The sequence below is a fragment of the Globicephala melas genome, chromosome 13 (genome assembly GCF_963455315.2).
Source record: "Globicephala melas chromosome 13, mGloMel1.2, whole genome shotgun sequence".
Classification (NCBI taxonomy): domain Eukaryota; kingdom Metazoa; phylum Chordata; class Mammalia; order Artiodactyla; family Delphinidae; genus Globicephala; species Globicephala melas.
In genome coordinates, this window is record NC_083326.1 from 84484097 (window position 1) to 84500435 (window position 16339).

Consider the following 16339-nt stretch of genomic DNA (forward strand, 5'->3'; position numbering starts at 1 on the left):
AGGATAGCCATATAGGGAATTCCCTGGCAGCCCAGTGGTTGAGACTCTGAGCTCTCACTGCCGAGGGCCTGGGTTCAATCCCTGGTCGGGGAGCAAAGATCCCACAAACCGCGCAGTGAGGACAAAACAAAACAAAACCTTATTATAAAAAAAGAATAGTCTTGGACTTCCGTGGTGGCGCAGTGGTTGAGAGTCCTCCTGCCGATGCAGGGGACACAGGTTCGTGCCCCGGTCCGGGAAGATCCCACGTGCCGCGGAGCGGCTGGGCCTGTGAGCCATGGCCGCTGAGCCTGCGCGTCCGGAGTCTGTGCTCCGCAACGGGAGGGGCCACAACAGTGAGAGGCCCGCGTACCAAAAAATAAATAATTAATTAATTAATTTTAAAAAATTTAAAAAAAATTAAAAAAGAATAGTCTGATTATCTTGTTCCACTGATTATAGTAGAAAAATATTGGAAGCAACGTGAATAGCCAACAGCAGAAGGATGCTTAACTAAGTGATGGTCCACCTACACCAGCCCCACCCAATGGAACTTTCTGCCATGATGGAAACATGTCCACTAGTCACATGTTTCTACTAAACTTTTTTTTTTTTAATTTTGGCCTCGCCACACAGCTTGCCAGATCTTAGTTCCCCGACCAGGGATTGAACCCAGGCCACAGCAATGAAAGGGCCGAATCCTAACCGCAAGACCACCAGGGAATTCCCCCATTACTAGACTCTTAACATGTGGCCAGTGCAATGGGTGAACACATTTTATTTAATTTTAATTAACTTAAATGTAAATAGCCATGTGTGGTTAGCTTCCTGGAATCGAGCTATGAACTTCTAACAACTTGGCCTTGTCTTTCTTTTATCCACGCCAATGAATCATCCCTGAGACTTCCCTGAAGCCGTTCATCCTGCCGCTCCTAAACGTGAGACACGACAGACCATTCTTGAGGCCCTGGGCTTGCTGTGACGGCTCTACTACCCAGCCCAGCAAGAAGATAAAAGGCTTCTTCTTGGAATCAGAGCCTGAATCAGACGCTTTGGGTTCCAAGCACCGAGAGCTGCGGTCAGAGCAATAAAACAGAAAAAACCCCAATCTTCGTGGTGCTTCCACGGGGACCTGAGAGCATAGTGGTAAAGACCGTGGAGCAGGGTAATCCCACTCTTGGATATATAACCGGAAAAAACAAAAACACTAATTCAAAAAGATACATGCACCCCAGTGTTCCTAGCAGCCTTGTTTCCAACGGCCAAGATATGGAAGCAACCTGAGTGTCCATCGACAGATGAATGGATAAAGAAGATGTGGTACATATATATACAATGGAATATTACTCAGCCATAAAAAAAGAACAAAATGTTGCCATTTGCAGCAACATGGATGGACTTGGAAGTCATTACGCTAAGTGAAATAAGTCAGATAGAAAAAGGCAAATACTGTATGATATCACTTAAATGTGGAATCTAAAAAATACAACAAACTAGTGAATATCATAAAAAAGAAGCCCACTCACAGATACAGAGAACAAACTAGTGGTTACCAGTAGGGAGGGGAGGGATGGGGCAATTTAGGAGTGAGGGAGTGGGAGGTACAAACTATTGGGTGTAAGGTAGGCTCAAGGATGTACTGTACAATGCAGGGAATAGAGCCAACACTTTGTAATAACTGTAAATGGGAAGTAACCTTTAAAATTGTATTAAAAAATTAAAAATACAAAAAAATAAATAAAAATCTATGCAAATATATATTCTATAACATTAAAAAAAAAAGAGTGTGGAACTGGGGCCAGACTGCCTGGTGCCCTCCCTGTACCTCAGCTTCTACATCAATAAAATCTGGACGTTCACCGTGCCTTGGTCTCAGAGTCGTTAAGAAGTTTCGGACTGGGACTTCCCTGGCGGTCCAGTGGTTAAGACACTGAGCTTCCAGTGCAAGGGGCACAGGTTCGATCCCTGGTCGGGAACTAAGATCCCACAGGCCAGACAGAGCAGCCCAAAAAAATTAAAAAAATAAAAGGACAACGAAGAATTTTCGGATTGGAGTGCCATGCATGATGAGGACTGAGTTATCAGTATGCTAACAGGTAGGGGAACTAACAGTAGACAAATATCCAACCAGTCAGAAAATTCCAGATACTGAGAAGCGCTATGAAGGACCTAGGAGTGGATCATGGGATGAGACTAGTTGAAAGCCAGTGGACTAGTTTAAAATGGTGGTCATGGAAAGGAGGTTGGAGTTGAGACCTGAGAGAGGAGGTGGGTCCTCTGATGGGAAGATCCAGGGGAGGGCATTCCAGGCAGAGCTGAGTGCAAAGGCCCTGAAGCAGGAAAAGCCTCGGGCTGTTTCTAAGCCATAAAGAAAACTGTGCAGCTAAGGGAGAATGAATAGGGGCAGAAGAGCAGCAATGAGGCCGAGAGATAGGACTGCTGGTCTTTGGGGATTTTTACGCAGGGGAGGGCTTCTTGTTTTCAATAACTAACTGGGATGGCAAACCAGCAAGCAGGAAGACCTGGACACGAGGGCCGGCGGTCCATGTGCTGACACACTGTCACCTTCTGGGGGTCCCCTGGGCCTCATCCCCCTCCCCATGCCCTTCACATCCTCCTGATGGTTGTATTTGCCCAAAGAGTGAGTCCAAAATGAGGAATGAGGAACATAGGCTCAAGCCATCAACTTTCTGGAACTCTGCACATCCCACACTATTTGGAGGAGGGTGGGTCATCCAGGGCCCAAGTGGGAGCAGAGACCAGTTCGGGGGTTAAGATGAAAGAAATGGGTGCCTCGGATCAGGGTGTTGGCCTGGAGAAAGAGCCACAAGAGTCTGGCTATGTTTTAGAGGCTGAGTGGATGGGATTTGCTGATGAATTGGACTGGATGGATGAAAGAGAGGTTGAGACTTTGGCTGGAACAGGAAGACACAGAGGAGATATTAGCTGAGACAGAAAGACGAAGGGACAGACAGGTGGAGTGCAAATTGGGAGACAATAAATGTGTTCTATTATATATATTTTTCAAAACGGCACACACATATGAGGAAACAATCAGACGAATCCACAACGGGAGACATTAGTTAAATCGGCTGGCCTGGTTCTTCAGTCAGTGTCCTAGGAAATACAAAAGACATAGGGTTGTTCTAGATTAAGAGAAAGAGAGGGTGTGGGGAATTCCCTGGCCGTCTAGTGGTTAGGACTCTGCCTCTCACTGCTGAGGTCCTGGGTTCAATCCCTGGTCAGGGAACTAAGATCCCACAGGCCACGCTGAACAGCCAAAGAAAAAGAGAGACAGAGGAGAGGTGTTGTGTGAAGAGAGAGAAGGTTAGCTCTCCCCTGGACTAGGATAGAAGAGGCCCTCAGGCCTGACAACACAGATATGGTTAAAGTACAGCCACCTACCCACGGTTTCTCAAAGTTGTGTGCCTGAGGTACACTGGTGGGGAATTCAGTGCCACATCTGCCATGACCCCTGAGATCTGCCCCGTAGGTCTGTCTCCAAAAAAGGTTGGTGATGACATTACCAAGGCAACCAGTGACTGGAAGCGTCTGAGGATGACGGTGAAACTGACCATTCAGAACCAACAGGCTCAGACTGAGGTGGTACGTTTTGCCTCTGCACTGATCATCAAAGTCCTCAAGGAACGGCCAAGAGACGGAAAGCAGCAGAAAAACATTAAGCACAGTGGGAGTATCACTTTGATGGGACTGTCAACATTGCTCGACAGATGCAGCACCAGTCTTTGGTGAGAGAATTCTCTTGGAACCATCAAGAGACCCTGAGCACTGCCCAGTCTGTGCTGATGGCCACCACCATCACGACATGAAAGATGACATCAACAGTGGTGCCAGGCAATGCCCAGTTAGTTAAAAACTAGAAAGGGAAGTGTTTCAATAAAGGAGCACATAAATAATCATTTCACATCCAAACCAAAAAAAAAGAGAGAGAAACATAAAGGAGATATAATAACCAATGCAAAGCATGAATCTTTACTGGATCCTGGATCAAAAAATAAATCAGCTATACTGACATTCTTGGGATGATTTATTCCAAAAACGTTCAAAATTCTCTTTTGGCAGGGAAACATTTGAAAAAAAAATGTCTAATCTGTTTTCAATTTTCTTTTTAAATGAAAGAAAAGAACAGGGCCATTTTAAGACCCATGTAGGCTCTAGACATTTTTACTTTGGATGCCACGGCCAAATATAAAGCATTTCATATTCTATTTTGCATTAAAAAGTACCCCCATTAAATACAAGTCCCTATGTCAGCACTGAAGTCTGTGCCAGTTTATGTGTTACCTTCTGAAGATTCTAAAATATTTAAATTCAATCTTATAATTTTCATATATTGGATACAATGTGTTTTTTACAGTCTCGAGCATTTGGACGGGTGCCTTTGAAAACTCTCATGAAGCCCATCAGGTTGGACTATGCCAGGGGAATGACCAACAGGGAGGGGGCAGGGAGTTGTGACCCAGCATCTGTGTGGGCCAGTGTGGAGGAGTCAGCATTTCCTTTAAAGCCCATATGACCGGTCTGTTCTGCATTGTGTGTGACCGCCTCTAGGAAGTCCACTTACCAGTTTCCCTTCCCTGGTATTTTTGGGGGTTTCTGAGGAATGCTTACACTTTCCACAAATCTGTGCTGATAGCCCCTTGCTGCTCAGCCAGCCTCCTGCCTCAGGAAATTCTGCCAGTGACCTCTTGCCATCCTATACACGCCTTCTCTGGGCTGCAATATAACCTCTCTGTGCTGTCCCAGGAACCCAGCTCTTTCCTTACTGCAGCCAAGGCTATAGACTTGTTTTTATTAAAGTCAGACATAGGGGAAAGGTGGTATTTTAGAAAGAGGGAGCAGCTGGAGTGAAACAAGGACGTAGAAAATGTCAGGGAGCATATGGGGAAAAAGAAAGTGGTCAGCAGATAAGAGAATCAGGGAGAAGGGCATTGTGAGGGGTTAGATCTGATGAGATACTGTAAGAAACAGAGAATCTACGTTGAATAATAGCTACGTTAGATGCTATGGAGGAGTCATTCCAGCTGGAATGGAAAAGGAGATGGCTTGGGGCTTCCCTGGTGTTACAGCGGTTAAGAATCCACCTGCCAATGCAATTGAACCAGGGATGAGTTTCATCCCTGGTCCGGGAAGATCCCACATGGCGCGGAGCAACTAAGCCCGTGCGTCACAACTACTGAAGCCCGTGCGCCTACAGCCTGTGCTCCACAACAAGAGAAGCCACGCAATGAGAAGCCTGCGCACCTCAATGAAGAGTAGCTCTGCTCTCAGCAACGAGAGAAAAACCTGCATGCAGCAACGAAGTCCCAACGCAGCCAAAAAATAATTTTTTTAAAAAATGGAGATGGCTTCAGGACCGGCAGAAACAGGATAAAGTAAAAGGCATTTGGGAGGACAGTAAATTAACTTTTACCAATGAGTAAACAACCCACTGTGAGAAAGAAGTAAAAGCACAAATTGCCTAGTCAGCCACACCGCTTGGGGGCGCTGCAGGCTTCATGACTAAACCAAAGTCTGTTCCAGTAGCTCCCTCTTCCGGCAGAGATATCACTGCACACTAAGGCTGACATCCTTGAGTCAACAAGCGCTTGCCAATCTCTAAACAGCATACCTCTCTGAGGACCGTATTTATAATAATCTGACGAGGACTTCGTTGTGCTTTCAGACGAAACATAGAAAGGAACACTAAACAAATGAGCCACGCATTTTTCTTCTGGTTTATTCAAGATTCACACAATCACATCTATGTAAATGAATCCTTACGTAGTATTAACTCACGTGTGAAACCAAACTTTGGGGTGCTTTAAGATCATTCAACGAAACTGAGCAAGTCGAGTATCTCTGTTCTTCAGCCTCAGAATCCCTTGATGATAGAAACGCTTCTCGTTCATCACTATATCACTATTTTTCCTGTCATGCTTGTATTTGTTGGGTGAAGGGTCCTGTAAATGTTCACTAGGGATTGTGTTGCTCTCGGGGTCTTTATTCTTGAGAACATTACATGAAAGGTATTTTTCCTTTATAATGAAAGGATATTAGAACTCTGTCAAAACTATAAAAGACATAAAGTGAAAAAGCATGGTGCAGGACAGACTGCAAGCCAGTATGCTACCTTTTGCATAAAGGGGAATTAATAATTAGTAGTCGCTTGTACATGCATAGAGAAACTCTGAAAGCACATACTAGGGGAGGTGGAGAACCAAGTGGCTGGGAGACAAAATTGAAAACTTTTCATTATATACTGTTTTAAACTTTTTATATGTCTGAAACACATGAACGTATTATCTACTCAAAAAGATAAAAGTAGGAAAATACGAGACAGGAACAAATACAGTAATCATTATTTATAAAAATGTTTTAAGGCTGATTTTTAAAATTATCCCCAAGAGCCTTATTAAATAGAAATCTTGTATTTTTATGCTATCCTTTCAAAATATTAGTATATGACAGATATGTGTATAAGGATGTACTTTACAGCAGGATTGTAACAGCAAAAACCTAGAATCAAATGTTGGTGGACAAGTTAAATTAAGTCACAGATCATCTATACAATGAAGTACTAGCTGGAGTATTAAAAATGATGGAGATCCTGATATGCTGGCATGGAAAGATGTCCATAATTACCTAGTTTAAAAAAAAAAAGCTGAGAAACACTATGCTGTGAATGGTCCTATTTGTATTTATGTATACATCTCTATGTATTTACTACACAGGAGGAAAGCCCAAAGGAATACCAAACTTTAAAATTAGTTATCACTAGGAAGGAATATGGTTAGTTAACTACTTAGGAACTTAGGTGGGCTACCTTTGACTTTATAAAACAATGTATACATTGTAATTAGATACAGTAAAAGGCAAATATACTCATTTTCCTGGGAGTAAGCTTATGTGTAACTTTCACTTCCTTTATCATGATTTTAATGTTTGTACTATCTTATGCATATTTTAATATTTAATATATTTACATAGAGTTTGTACCATCACTGATTTTACTGGTTTTAATTGTTTTTCAAATCTTTTCTAGTGTTTACACCTGTAGTTAGCAATTTCTTTCATTAAACTTGACAGGAAGGAGCCAAGTGTTCCTCAGCAAGTTCTCCATTGAGCATCCCCACCCCTAGGACACCCACACAGCTTTATGCTCTAATGCCAAGATCCTTCTAACTGCGTGTCGCACACATGGTTCCCCCCATGAGCTGACCCAGCCCCACATTCTGAAACATCACTAGCCACTGACCGCCTCACACTCGAAGACAAAGCATTCATCACTAACACCGCCCTAGGAAGCTTGCAAAGCCTGTCCTGCACGGCGGTCATTTTCAAGATGCTATTGACGTTTTACCCCTATGCTATGACCACTTATTTTTAATGAGCAATAAAATTACACAAAAACTACTCACAGCGACTGGACGTGGTTACAGGTGCTGGTGGAGTTCCAGGGATTTCTGTAATGTTGCTTCTCGACCTGTATGTTCATTTGCATGGGTGAATCACGGAAATCCAGTGAACTATACATGCTCTGGTGTCAATGAAGTGAAAACTCACAATAAGAAACAGATTTGCCTAAGACAGACTTTTCAAATGGCATTTCCTAGTTGTGATGCCCTAAAGCGAGGACTTATGCCTGTTGACTTCAGGTATTTTAGGACTGGCAGTAATACAGAATTTCCTCTGCATCAGAAGTTACACATGCATACCCTAAAAGTGGGAGAGAGGAAGGGAGAAGCTAGCAGGAGTGATGCTCTTTGGAGAACAATCCCTTATTTCGAGTCCTTCAAATAAGCCTCTGACTTCTGGGGTACCTACCAACCAGTGCCAGCTCCTTATATTAAATCAGCTTCCCTGCAACTTTCACCTTTGGCTCTAGTTATGACATACAAAGATACTTACCAGTAGCATCTGATTGGTAAGTCACTACTATAAAAGACCAAGAGCCAATGTCTTCACCCACCAATTTAGCTATATACAAATCTTTCACCTATTCACAGAAAATTAAGGAATCTTGACAACTTTATCTTAGCAAAAATTATGACAATAGTTTTACTTCTCTAACTACTAACTCCTAAACTTTCTAGCATAACGCCTAATGAGACTTTAGTAAAAATTAAACTGCCACATCCTCGAGAACAAACTTACGGACACCAACAGGGCAAAGTGGCAGGGGGTGGTGGTGTGATGAATTGGGAAATTGGGATTGACATATGTACACTAATATGTATACAATAGATAGTAAGAACCTGCTGTATAAAATTCAAAAAAACATTGCCACATCCTTTTTAAAAAACATCTGGTCAAATGACTTTCTATGTAGGTCAATGTGAATTTAAACAGAGCTATGTACTAAAACTGATTTTTCTGTAGGTTCCCTTCCACCACCCCGGCCCTCTAATAGCTCCTCCCTGCTGGTATTCCAGAAACTCTCCCACTCTCAGGGACCACACCCAAACTCAGTATTTTTAAAGTCAGTAGTTTACAAGTAAACCTACATCTAAGCGTCCACATGGAAAATTCTAACTTCAACCTCCAACTTGTCTGGGTTTTATTTATACTCACCCACTACAGTTCTATGTTAAGGCCACCTTTTACTGACACTGCTTACCTCTAGGTTACCACAGAATCATCTGGTAGACCAAAACTTTGATCCCTCACACCCCACCCCTAATTAAAAAGAATCTTCTGCAAACACTTATTAAAAAGAAATAAATTACACTATTTGAGAATGCCAACAATTTTATTGAAAGAAAAGTGCAATGAAACTTGTCGAAAGCTTAAAAGGGAGAACTTAGACACCTCCCCTCAAGCGCAGGACCAGGTGCAGAGTGGATTCTTTCTGGATGTTGTAGTCAGACAGGGTGCGCCCATCTTCCAGCTGTTTTCCAGCAAAGATCAACCTCTGCTGGTCTGGGGGGATGCCCTCCTTGTCCTGAATCTTCGCCTTGACGTTCTCGATGGTGTCACTGGGCTCCACCTCCAGGGTGATGGTCTTGCCAGTCAAGGTCTTCACGAAGATCTGCATACCACCCCTCAGACGGAGGACCAGGTGCAGGGTCGACTCTTTCTGGATGTTGTAATCAGAAAGAGTGCGGCCATCTTCCAGCTGTTTGCCTGCAAAGATGAGCCTCTGCTGGTCAGGGGGGATGCCTTCCTTATCCTGGATCTTCGCCTTCACGTTCTCAATGGTGTCACTGGGCTCCACCTCCAGGGTGATGGTCTTGCCGGTCAGGGTCTTCACGAAGATCTGCATACCACCCCTCAGACGGAGGACAAGGTGCAGGGTCGACTCTTTCTGGATGTTGTAATCAGAAAGAGTGCGCCCATCTTCCAGCTGTTTGCCTGCAAAGATGAGCCTCTGCTGGTCAGGGGGGATGCCTTCCTTATCCTGGATCTTCGCCTTCACGTTCTCGATGGTGTCACTGGGCTCCACCTCCAGGGTGATGGTCTTGCCGGTCAGGGTCTTCACGAAGATCTGCATACCACCCCTCAGACGGAGGACAAGGTGCAGGGTCGACTCTTTCTGGATGTTGTAATCAGAGAGAGTGCGGCCATCTTCCAGCTGTTTGCCTGCAAAGATCAGCCTCTGCTGGTCTGGGGGGATGCCTTCCTTATCCTGGATCTTGGCCTTCACGTTCTCGATGGTGTCACTGGGCTCCACCTCCAGGGTGATGGTCTTGCCGGTCAGGGTCTTCACGAAGATCTGCATACCACCCCTCAGACGGAGGACAAGGTGCAGGGTCGACTCTTTCTGGATGTTGTAATCAGAGAGAGTGCGCCCATCTTCCAGCTGTTTGCCTGCAAAGATCAGCCTCTGCTGGTCTGGGGGGATGCCTTCCTTATCCTGGATCTTGGCCTTCACGTTCTCGATGGTGTCACTGGGCTCCACCTCCAGGGTGATGGTCTTGCCGGTCAGGGTCTTCACGAAGATCTGCATCCCACCTCTGAGGCGAAGGACCAGGTGCAGAGTGGACTCTTTCTGGATGTTGTAGTCAGACAGGGTGCGCCCATCTTCCAGCTGTTTCCCGGCAAAGATCAGCCTCTGCTGGTCTGGTGGGATGCCCTCTTTTTCTTGGATCTTCCCCTTGACGTTCTCGATGGTGTCACTGGGCTCCACCTCCAGGGTGATGGTCTTACCAGTCAAGGTCTTCACGAAGATCTGCATTGTCTGTTGCAACAAAAAAATTAACACAAAAAATAACCCCAGCGTTTAACAGGTAATTCAGAGGTCAACACATACCTAATGCTATGAAATTATACATCACTATATACTAACCAAATGACTAACCTGCCCAAAAACTCAAAAGCTTGACAAATAAGGTCAAAACCAACGTTTCACGCACTTAAGGAAGAAAAGCAGTCAATTCGCGGGCCTCACTTACCCTCCCCCCTCACTGGCTGGCTGCCCCCGCCAACACGGCAGCGACCACCCCAGGCCCAAACCCTGTGCCCCGAGACCAGAAAAACTCTCCCTCCGCACAGACCAGCAGGCGGCCCCACCCTCGATTATGAGCCCACGGAAGGGATGACGTCTCGGAACCGCGGTGGCGAGCGGGTCCCCTCCCCCACCGCGGGGGCAGGACGGCTCCGTGGCGTCGGCAGTTACTGTCCCCTTACCGGGACGGGAAACCGAGCTCTCGCTTGAGTCAAACCGTGACCTCATGTTCGCTTCCCTCACACGCCGCCCAACCCCGTTCCCCAAAAAGCTGGGCCCCGCCGCCACGGAGGCCTCACGGGCCTCCCGCGTTTCCTTTTCAGCCGCAGTCCCCTCCCCCGCCCCCCATCTTCTCTCTCCCACCTCACAGCCCGCTTCGGAGTCCGGCTTCTCCCACCGAGAGACAGGGAACGGACGCCATTTTGCCGCGTTCCTCCCTCTCAAGGCTGCCCTGCTGCTAGCCGGCCCCGGGTGACTAAAGGGCTCGGCTGCTCCCTCTGCCGCAGCGGGCAAGTCGACACCCCGCGCCCCCCGCGGCCGCGAGACCCCCGGGCCCCCTCCTTACCAAATGGTGGTGTCGGCAGCGAACGCAGAAAAACCGCAACTCCACTCCCAAACTTCACGAAGCTGCTTGCGCACCGCTCCCGCCGGCGCTGCCTTATATAGTTACAGGTAGCGCCGCTCCGCTAGATCCTTCCGCAGAAACGCCGAGAAGGGACTACTTTTCGCAGCCCTCCTGCCCTCTGAAGAGAAACCCCAGACTCAACTAATTCCACTCATAAAATGCTCTCCTGTGAAGACTGGAGCTTTGGGGCCGAATCTGGCGCGGAGCGGGCCGCCGTCCCGAGAGGCCTGGCGGAGGGATCAGCGCGCTCGTGGAGCGCTGCGTCCGCGGACTTGCCCGGGGCTGGAATTGGGGGGAGGGAGAGTGGGGAGCGGGCGGCCTGAAAACCCGGCGTGGAGTCGCCCAGACGTCCGGAGCGGGCCGTCTCCACCGCCCGGCCTCGATGCCCCCTCCCCCCGGCCCGGACGGGACCCGCCATGCGCGAGGCCCGCCCTAGGCGTATAGGGCTCCGGCCGAGCGCCTCACACCGAGTCGGGGTCCCGCTCCCCCAGCGCACACCCCGCCCTGCCCCTACCCCCCGCGAGTAAAGAGGGGTGTTTATTGTGAGTCGTATTTAGATATGGGTAGTGTTTCTGTTGCCCTGAACTTCCCCCTCATCCTCAGCCCGCCGCGAGGCCTACTCTGGGAGTCCAGCCCCCGAACTGGCGGCGGCCGCGCCCATCCCCCACCGGGCGGGCACCTAGACAAGACGAATGACTCGACAAATCCCAGGGCCTCGGCCTCAAGCCCGCCTCAGACGGGTCGTCAGGAGCCTCAGGAATTCCTCAGAACACAGGAGTGAAAACTAAGTTTCCAAGGGAGAAATGCCTATGGCAGGTCTACATTGAATTTTGAAAAGAAAAGCAGAAATTCCACATAGCTGTGTAAAACTCTTTGCGCTGGACTTGAAAGCTGACAGAACTTTCCAGATTGTTCTTCAGCCTTCCTGGTTTGTGCTTGATTATCAACAGGGAGGCGTTGGAATTTGAATTCTGTTGACATTTAGTTGAGCTCAGAAATCAGAAATCAAACCTATTTAAGCCCGAGATTTTAAGAAGATACTTATTGAATCTAAGTTCTGTTTATTCCTGGGGAAAAAAAATTAATATCCCAAATATAAAATTTAATTCCCTAGGCAAATTCCCTTTGGGTAAAAGAAGAGAAAAAGATCGTCAGTTAGATCTTTTTCCTTTTTTTATGACAATCTATTTTATGATCTCTATGTCCTTTCACCAGCAGATTTTTCAAGTATTTTGAAATATACGAACATGATGCCAACAGATTTTTTTGAAGTTTACAGTGGAAAATCTTCCTCATGCCTTCAATTCCCCAGCCACCGTTCTTTCTGGACTCTTCTAGAAATATTCCCTATTTGTACAAATGAGGGGAGGGTGTTTTTAATTTTTACCCTTAAAGCCTTCAAAAATATATAGAGAGAAAAAGGGGCAACTGACTAAAAAATGTTCTGCCGTTAGGAAAAGACTACATTCGTGCTTGAAATTATGAACATTATATTATTTAAACATTATACTTAAAACGTGAATCAGAACAAAACTGCTATATATTTTCTTTGGTAACCAGCGTATGCACTTATGAAAAAGGTCTGAGCAATTTCAAAATAGACTTTAACCTCTATCATTTTTAACATTTTTCAGAATGAATTTATTACTGGGAAATTAGAATGAATAAGAAAAATAAAATGTCATTTTTCAGGTTAGCAGGAGACCCCAGTTGACAGGGACAGAGTAAAGAGACAAAGTTGGTGATTAAACATTATAGTTAATCCCACTAGGGGATTGTAAGTAGAGAAAAAAGTATGTAAGTTAAGGGGTCTTTCGCTCAAGAAAGCAGGTTTACTTAACCACAGAACCAGCAGGCTTGCTTAACAAAAAACCCATGCAACAGAAGCATGAGACATGCCCCGAAACAAACAACGGTGGAAGGAGACCCATATCATGCCCAGTGAGCTCAGTAACTTAATGATCCCTAGGACATGCTCCTCTGGGCATACTAAAAACAAACATATAAGGAGAGGGTGACATTATACTGAAACCTGAGATGATTTACCATTTTTAATATATGTTACCACCTTTTTGCTCATTTCCACTGTGCCATGACAGTCCTGACTTGACTATGGAGGGACAAGAAAACTCCCCTGCCTGACATGGCGGAGGAACTGATGATGGAAGCTTAACATCTACTCAAGAATGAGGAAGAAGGTGGTCTTTTCCCCCTCCCCATTTTTTGTCGGATTCTAAAACTGTAGCCCACTAAGTTCTCGAGGTGCAGCCCCCTCTCGCCCACCCGCTTGGAAGCCTCACAAGCGTCCTAGTCTAATAAATCCCTCCTTAGCTATCACTTTGCCTCTCGCTGAATTCTTTCTGAGCTGAGACATAAAGAACTGGAGCTCCTCGGAGCCTCCCCCCCCCCCCAGACGCATTTCTGCCGTTTCACAGTGACTTCCAGTACAGACTTCCATGAACGTTATTTCTAAATTTTTGGAAAGGGAGTTTAAAGGAACAGAACATCAAGGCTCTTTATAAAGTTTTTTTCTCCCTAAATTTCAGAAAGAAGTTTTTAGAGGAACAAAAAGCTGAGACACGTTCTCAGGTGACCAGACCTGGCTTCAAACCACACCCTGTTTGCTTTGGGCTGTTCCTTTCCTGCAAACCTTGTGATGCCTGTTGTTTAAAGGCTGAGTCACGAGTTTTGTGACATAGTTTTTTTCATGGTCCAAAAGGTACAGAGAAAAACAGGCCTGATTTCAGAGGCAAGGGAGGGAAAGAAGGAGAAAGAGGGGGGAGAGGAGAGAGAAGAGAGGCTCAGAGGGTGGGGGAATGGGCCCGGGGTTATCTCCAAAGAGAGAACAACATTCTTACGAGCTGAGAACACTGTGTTGTCTCTAGCAGAAAAATTCTCTGCACCACCCCTGCGGTCCCTAACTTAAGTCTAACTGTGGGTTCGGTTGAAGCACAATAGAAATAAACATTTGTCCAAGGGCACTGAGGGGAGGGGGAGGGGAGGGAAAAATGACTGCCCCAAAGACAGGTGGCTGCTGTTTACCTCGAGCAGTGGTTCTCAACCACGAGTGATTTGGCCCATCGGTGGACATCTGGCCATGTCTGAAGACTTTTTTTTTTTTTTTTTTTTTCCCCCTCTCCGCTCGCGGGATCTTAGTTCCCTGACCAGAGATTGAACCCAGGCCACAGCAGTGAAAGCACTGAGCCCTAACCACTGGACTGCCAGGGAATTCCCAGGAGACATTTGTGGTTGTCATACTGTGGTATTGGGGGTGAGGAATGCCACTAGCACCCAGTGATAAAGGCCAGGGACGCTGCTAAACATCCTTCAGTGGACGGTCCCCCATAATACAGAATTACCCGGTCCCCAATGTCAGTAATCCATTGGGTTGATAAACCCTGCTGTACAGGGGATTTTTGTTGCTCTTGTTACAACTGCTTTTCTATTTGCTGAGAAAGGCTCCCGAAGTCTGAATGTCCCACTTGGATTCAGGAATCGGGTATCAAGTCGCGCTCCTAAAATCCCCGGACCTGGAATGCAATGTGCTAGAACGTGCTAGAAGCAGCTTGAGTCACTGGATCCATTTTCAGCTCCTTCATCCACTGACCCATCCTTTGCAGGCGCCCCAGAAGGGATTGCGTCAGAGCTGGCACCAATGGAAGCGTGACAGAGACCCAGCAACAAGGCGGGATTGGTGGGCAGGCTTGAGCACGTGATGAGCTGAGCTCACAAAGGGCCTGGGTGTTGGGCTGCAGGGAGTCGGACTGGTGCCTGTTTGTCCGCCTGCCTTTCCTCCTTCCCCCAAAGGATTCAGCTCCCCTGAAGGTCACACAACCTTGTATGGGACTTAACTCAGCATCATGAGAATGTTCGCACCAGCAAACATTTTCCTCCTAAGGGAAAGGGTGAAATCGGAGAGCTGGATGGGAAAGGTTTGCCTTGTGTTGTCATCAGTTACATAACCATAAAAGGAAGTCAAGGGAATCTGCGCCTTAGAGGGGGTAAAAAAGAAGAAGAAGAAGCAGCCCTAGAGGCTCTGTTCCTTTTCCTGCTTACATTTGTGTATTTGCATTGTGTGGCAGAAAACAAACTGCTCCGGCTTCAAAAGAACCCATTTCATCCCCCCCAGTCAGAAAGTTCCAGTCCCCAATTTTGCCTAGTATAGGAACGTTAAGAAGTTAGTTAACTTATTGGGCCTTTGTTTTGTGTTTTAATTTGTTGCCTTTAAATTGTGGCAAAATACATACAGAACATATCATCTCAACCATTTTTTAGTGTACAGTTCAGCAGTGTTAAGTATATTGTAGGGGAGGAAAAATAATTTTCCTTTTACCCTTCTGAGTCCTTAGCTGAGATGCCTGTAATGAAAGACAGATTAACAAGAGGAACAAAACAAAACGAAGCACAATAATTTATTAACATGCACACATCTTGAATATATGGGAGTTACCCCGGAGGGAAAATGTGTCACTCAAAGATGTGACTTTAGAATTTAGGCTTAAATACCATCTTAACAGGGAAAGTCCTCTTAAGGGAGAGTAAATGATTTTTACTGGGAGAATAGAAGAATGGATAGAGATATGATAGCTTGTGACACAGTTTGGTGTCAACTTTTAGTCTCTCCTGTGTCAAGAGCCAATCTTCCCTGGTTGCTGAAACTCCTGGGGAGGGGATCTAGGACCATGGAGTTCCTTTGGAACGATCTGTCTTTGGGCGGAGAAGGGGAGTTCAGTGAAAAGCCTTGCATTTGCTGTTTTTCAAGTGCTGGTAGCTCAAAATAACGTCAGGGGCAAGTTCTGCTACCTTTCAACTTTCACCCTGTTGTGCAGCCACCACCGCCATCCATCTCCACTTTTCATCTTGCAAGACTGAAACTCTGTACCCGTTAAACACTAACCCTTCACCCACAGCCCTTGGCAACCATCATTCTTTCTGTTTCTATGAATTTGGCTAGTTTTTAAATTTTAGATATTAGACCAGGATCTAACCTGGGTCTCCCTGCAGTGGGAACGCGGAGGCTTAACCACTAGACCGCCGGGAAGTCGCAAGAACGTGACTACCTTTGGTACCTCATATAATGGATTTTGATTTTTTTCATTGTAAAATCAAATCTAATCATTGGAAAACATTTTTTTCAAAGATTTATGACATCTTTTCTAGAAAGCTCCATTTCTCAGCACACCTTGTTCTTTTTTCCTTATGGTGTTTTCCTTGTCATTGTGCTATTAGAAATATTTAAGCATAAGATACAAAGTAAAACAGAATCATATGATTCATTTCACGTGAGG

The 16339-nt window shown here is 45.9% G+C and overlaps 1 protein-coding gene and 2 pseudogenes across 1 annotated transcript; 2 read left to right on the forward strand and 1 right to left on the reverse strand.

Moving 5' to 3' along the window:
- Positions 1 to 2065: 2065 nt before the first annotated feature.
- On the forward strand, positions 2066 to 3853 carry LOC115855108 (large ribosomal subunit protein uL11-like; annotated as a pseudogene).
- Positions 3285 to 3395, forward strand: LOC115855561 (U6atac minor spliceosomal RNA; annotated as a pseudogene).
- Positions 3854 to 8712: 4859 nt separating the features above from the next.
- Positions 8713 to 11285, reverse strand: UBC (ubiquitin C). The gene is made up of 2 exons (XM_030859994.3): positions 10992 to 11285; positions 8713 to 10159 (listed from the first exon to the last, which is right to left on the reverse strand). The coding sequence occupies exon 2, from the start codon at positions 10154 to 10156 to the stop codon at positions 8783 to 8785; it is 1374 nt and encodes a 457-aa protein (XP_030715854.2). The 5' UTR covers positions 10157 to 10159; positions 10992 to 11285; the 3' UTR covers positions 8713 to 8782.
- Positions 11286 to 16339: the final 5054 nt, after the last annotated feature.

Excerpts from the sequence above, each read along its gene's own strand:
- UBC (XM_030859994.3), bottom strand. The coding sequence starts at position 10,156 with ATGCAGATCTTCGTGAAGACCTTGACTGGTAAGACCATCACCCTGGAG.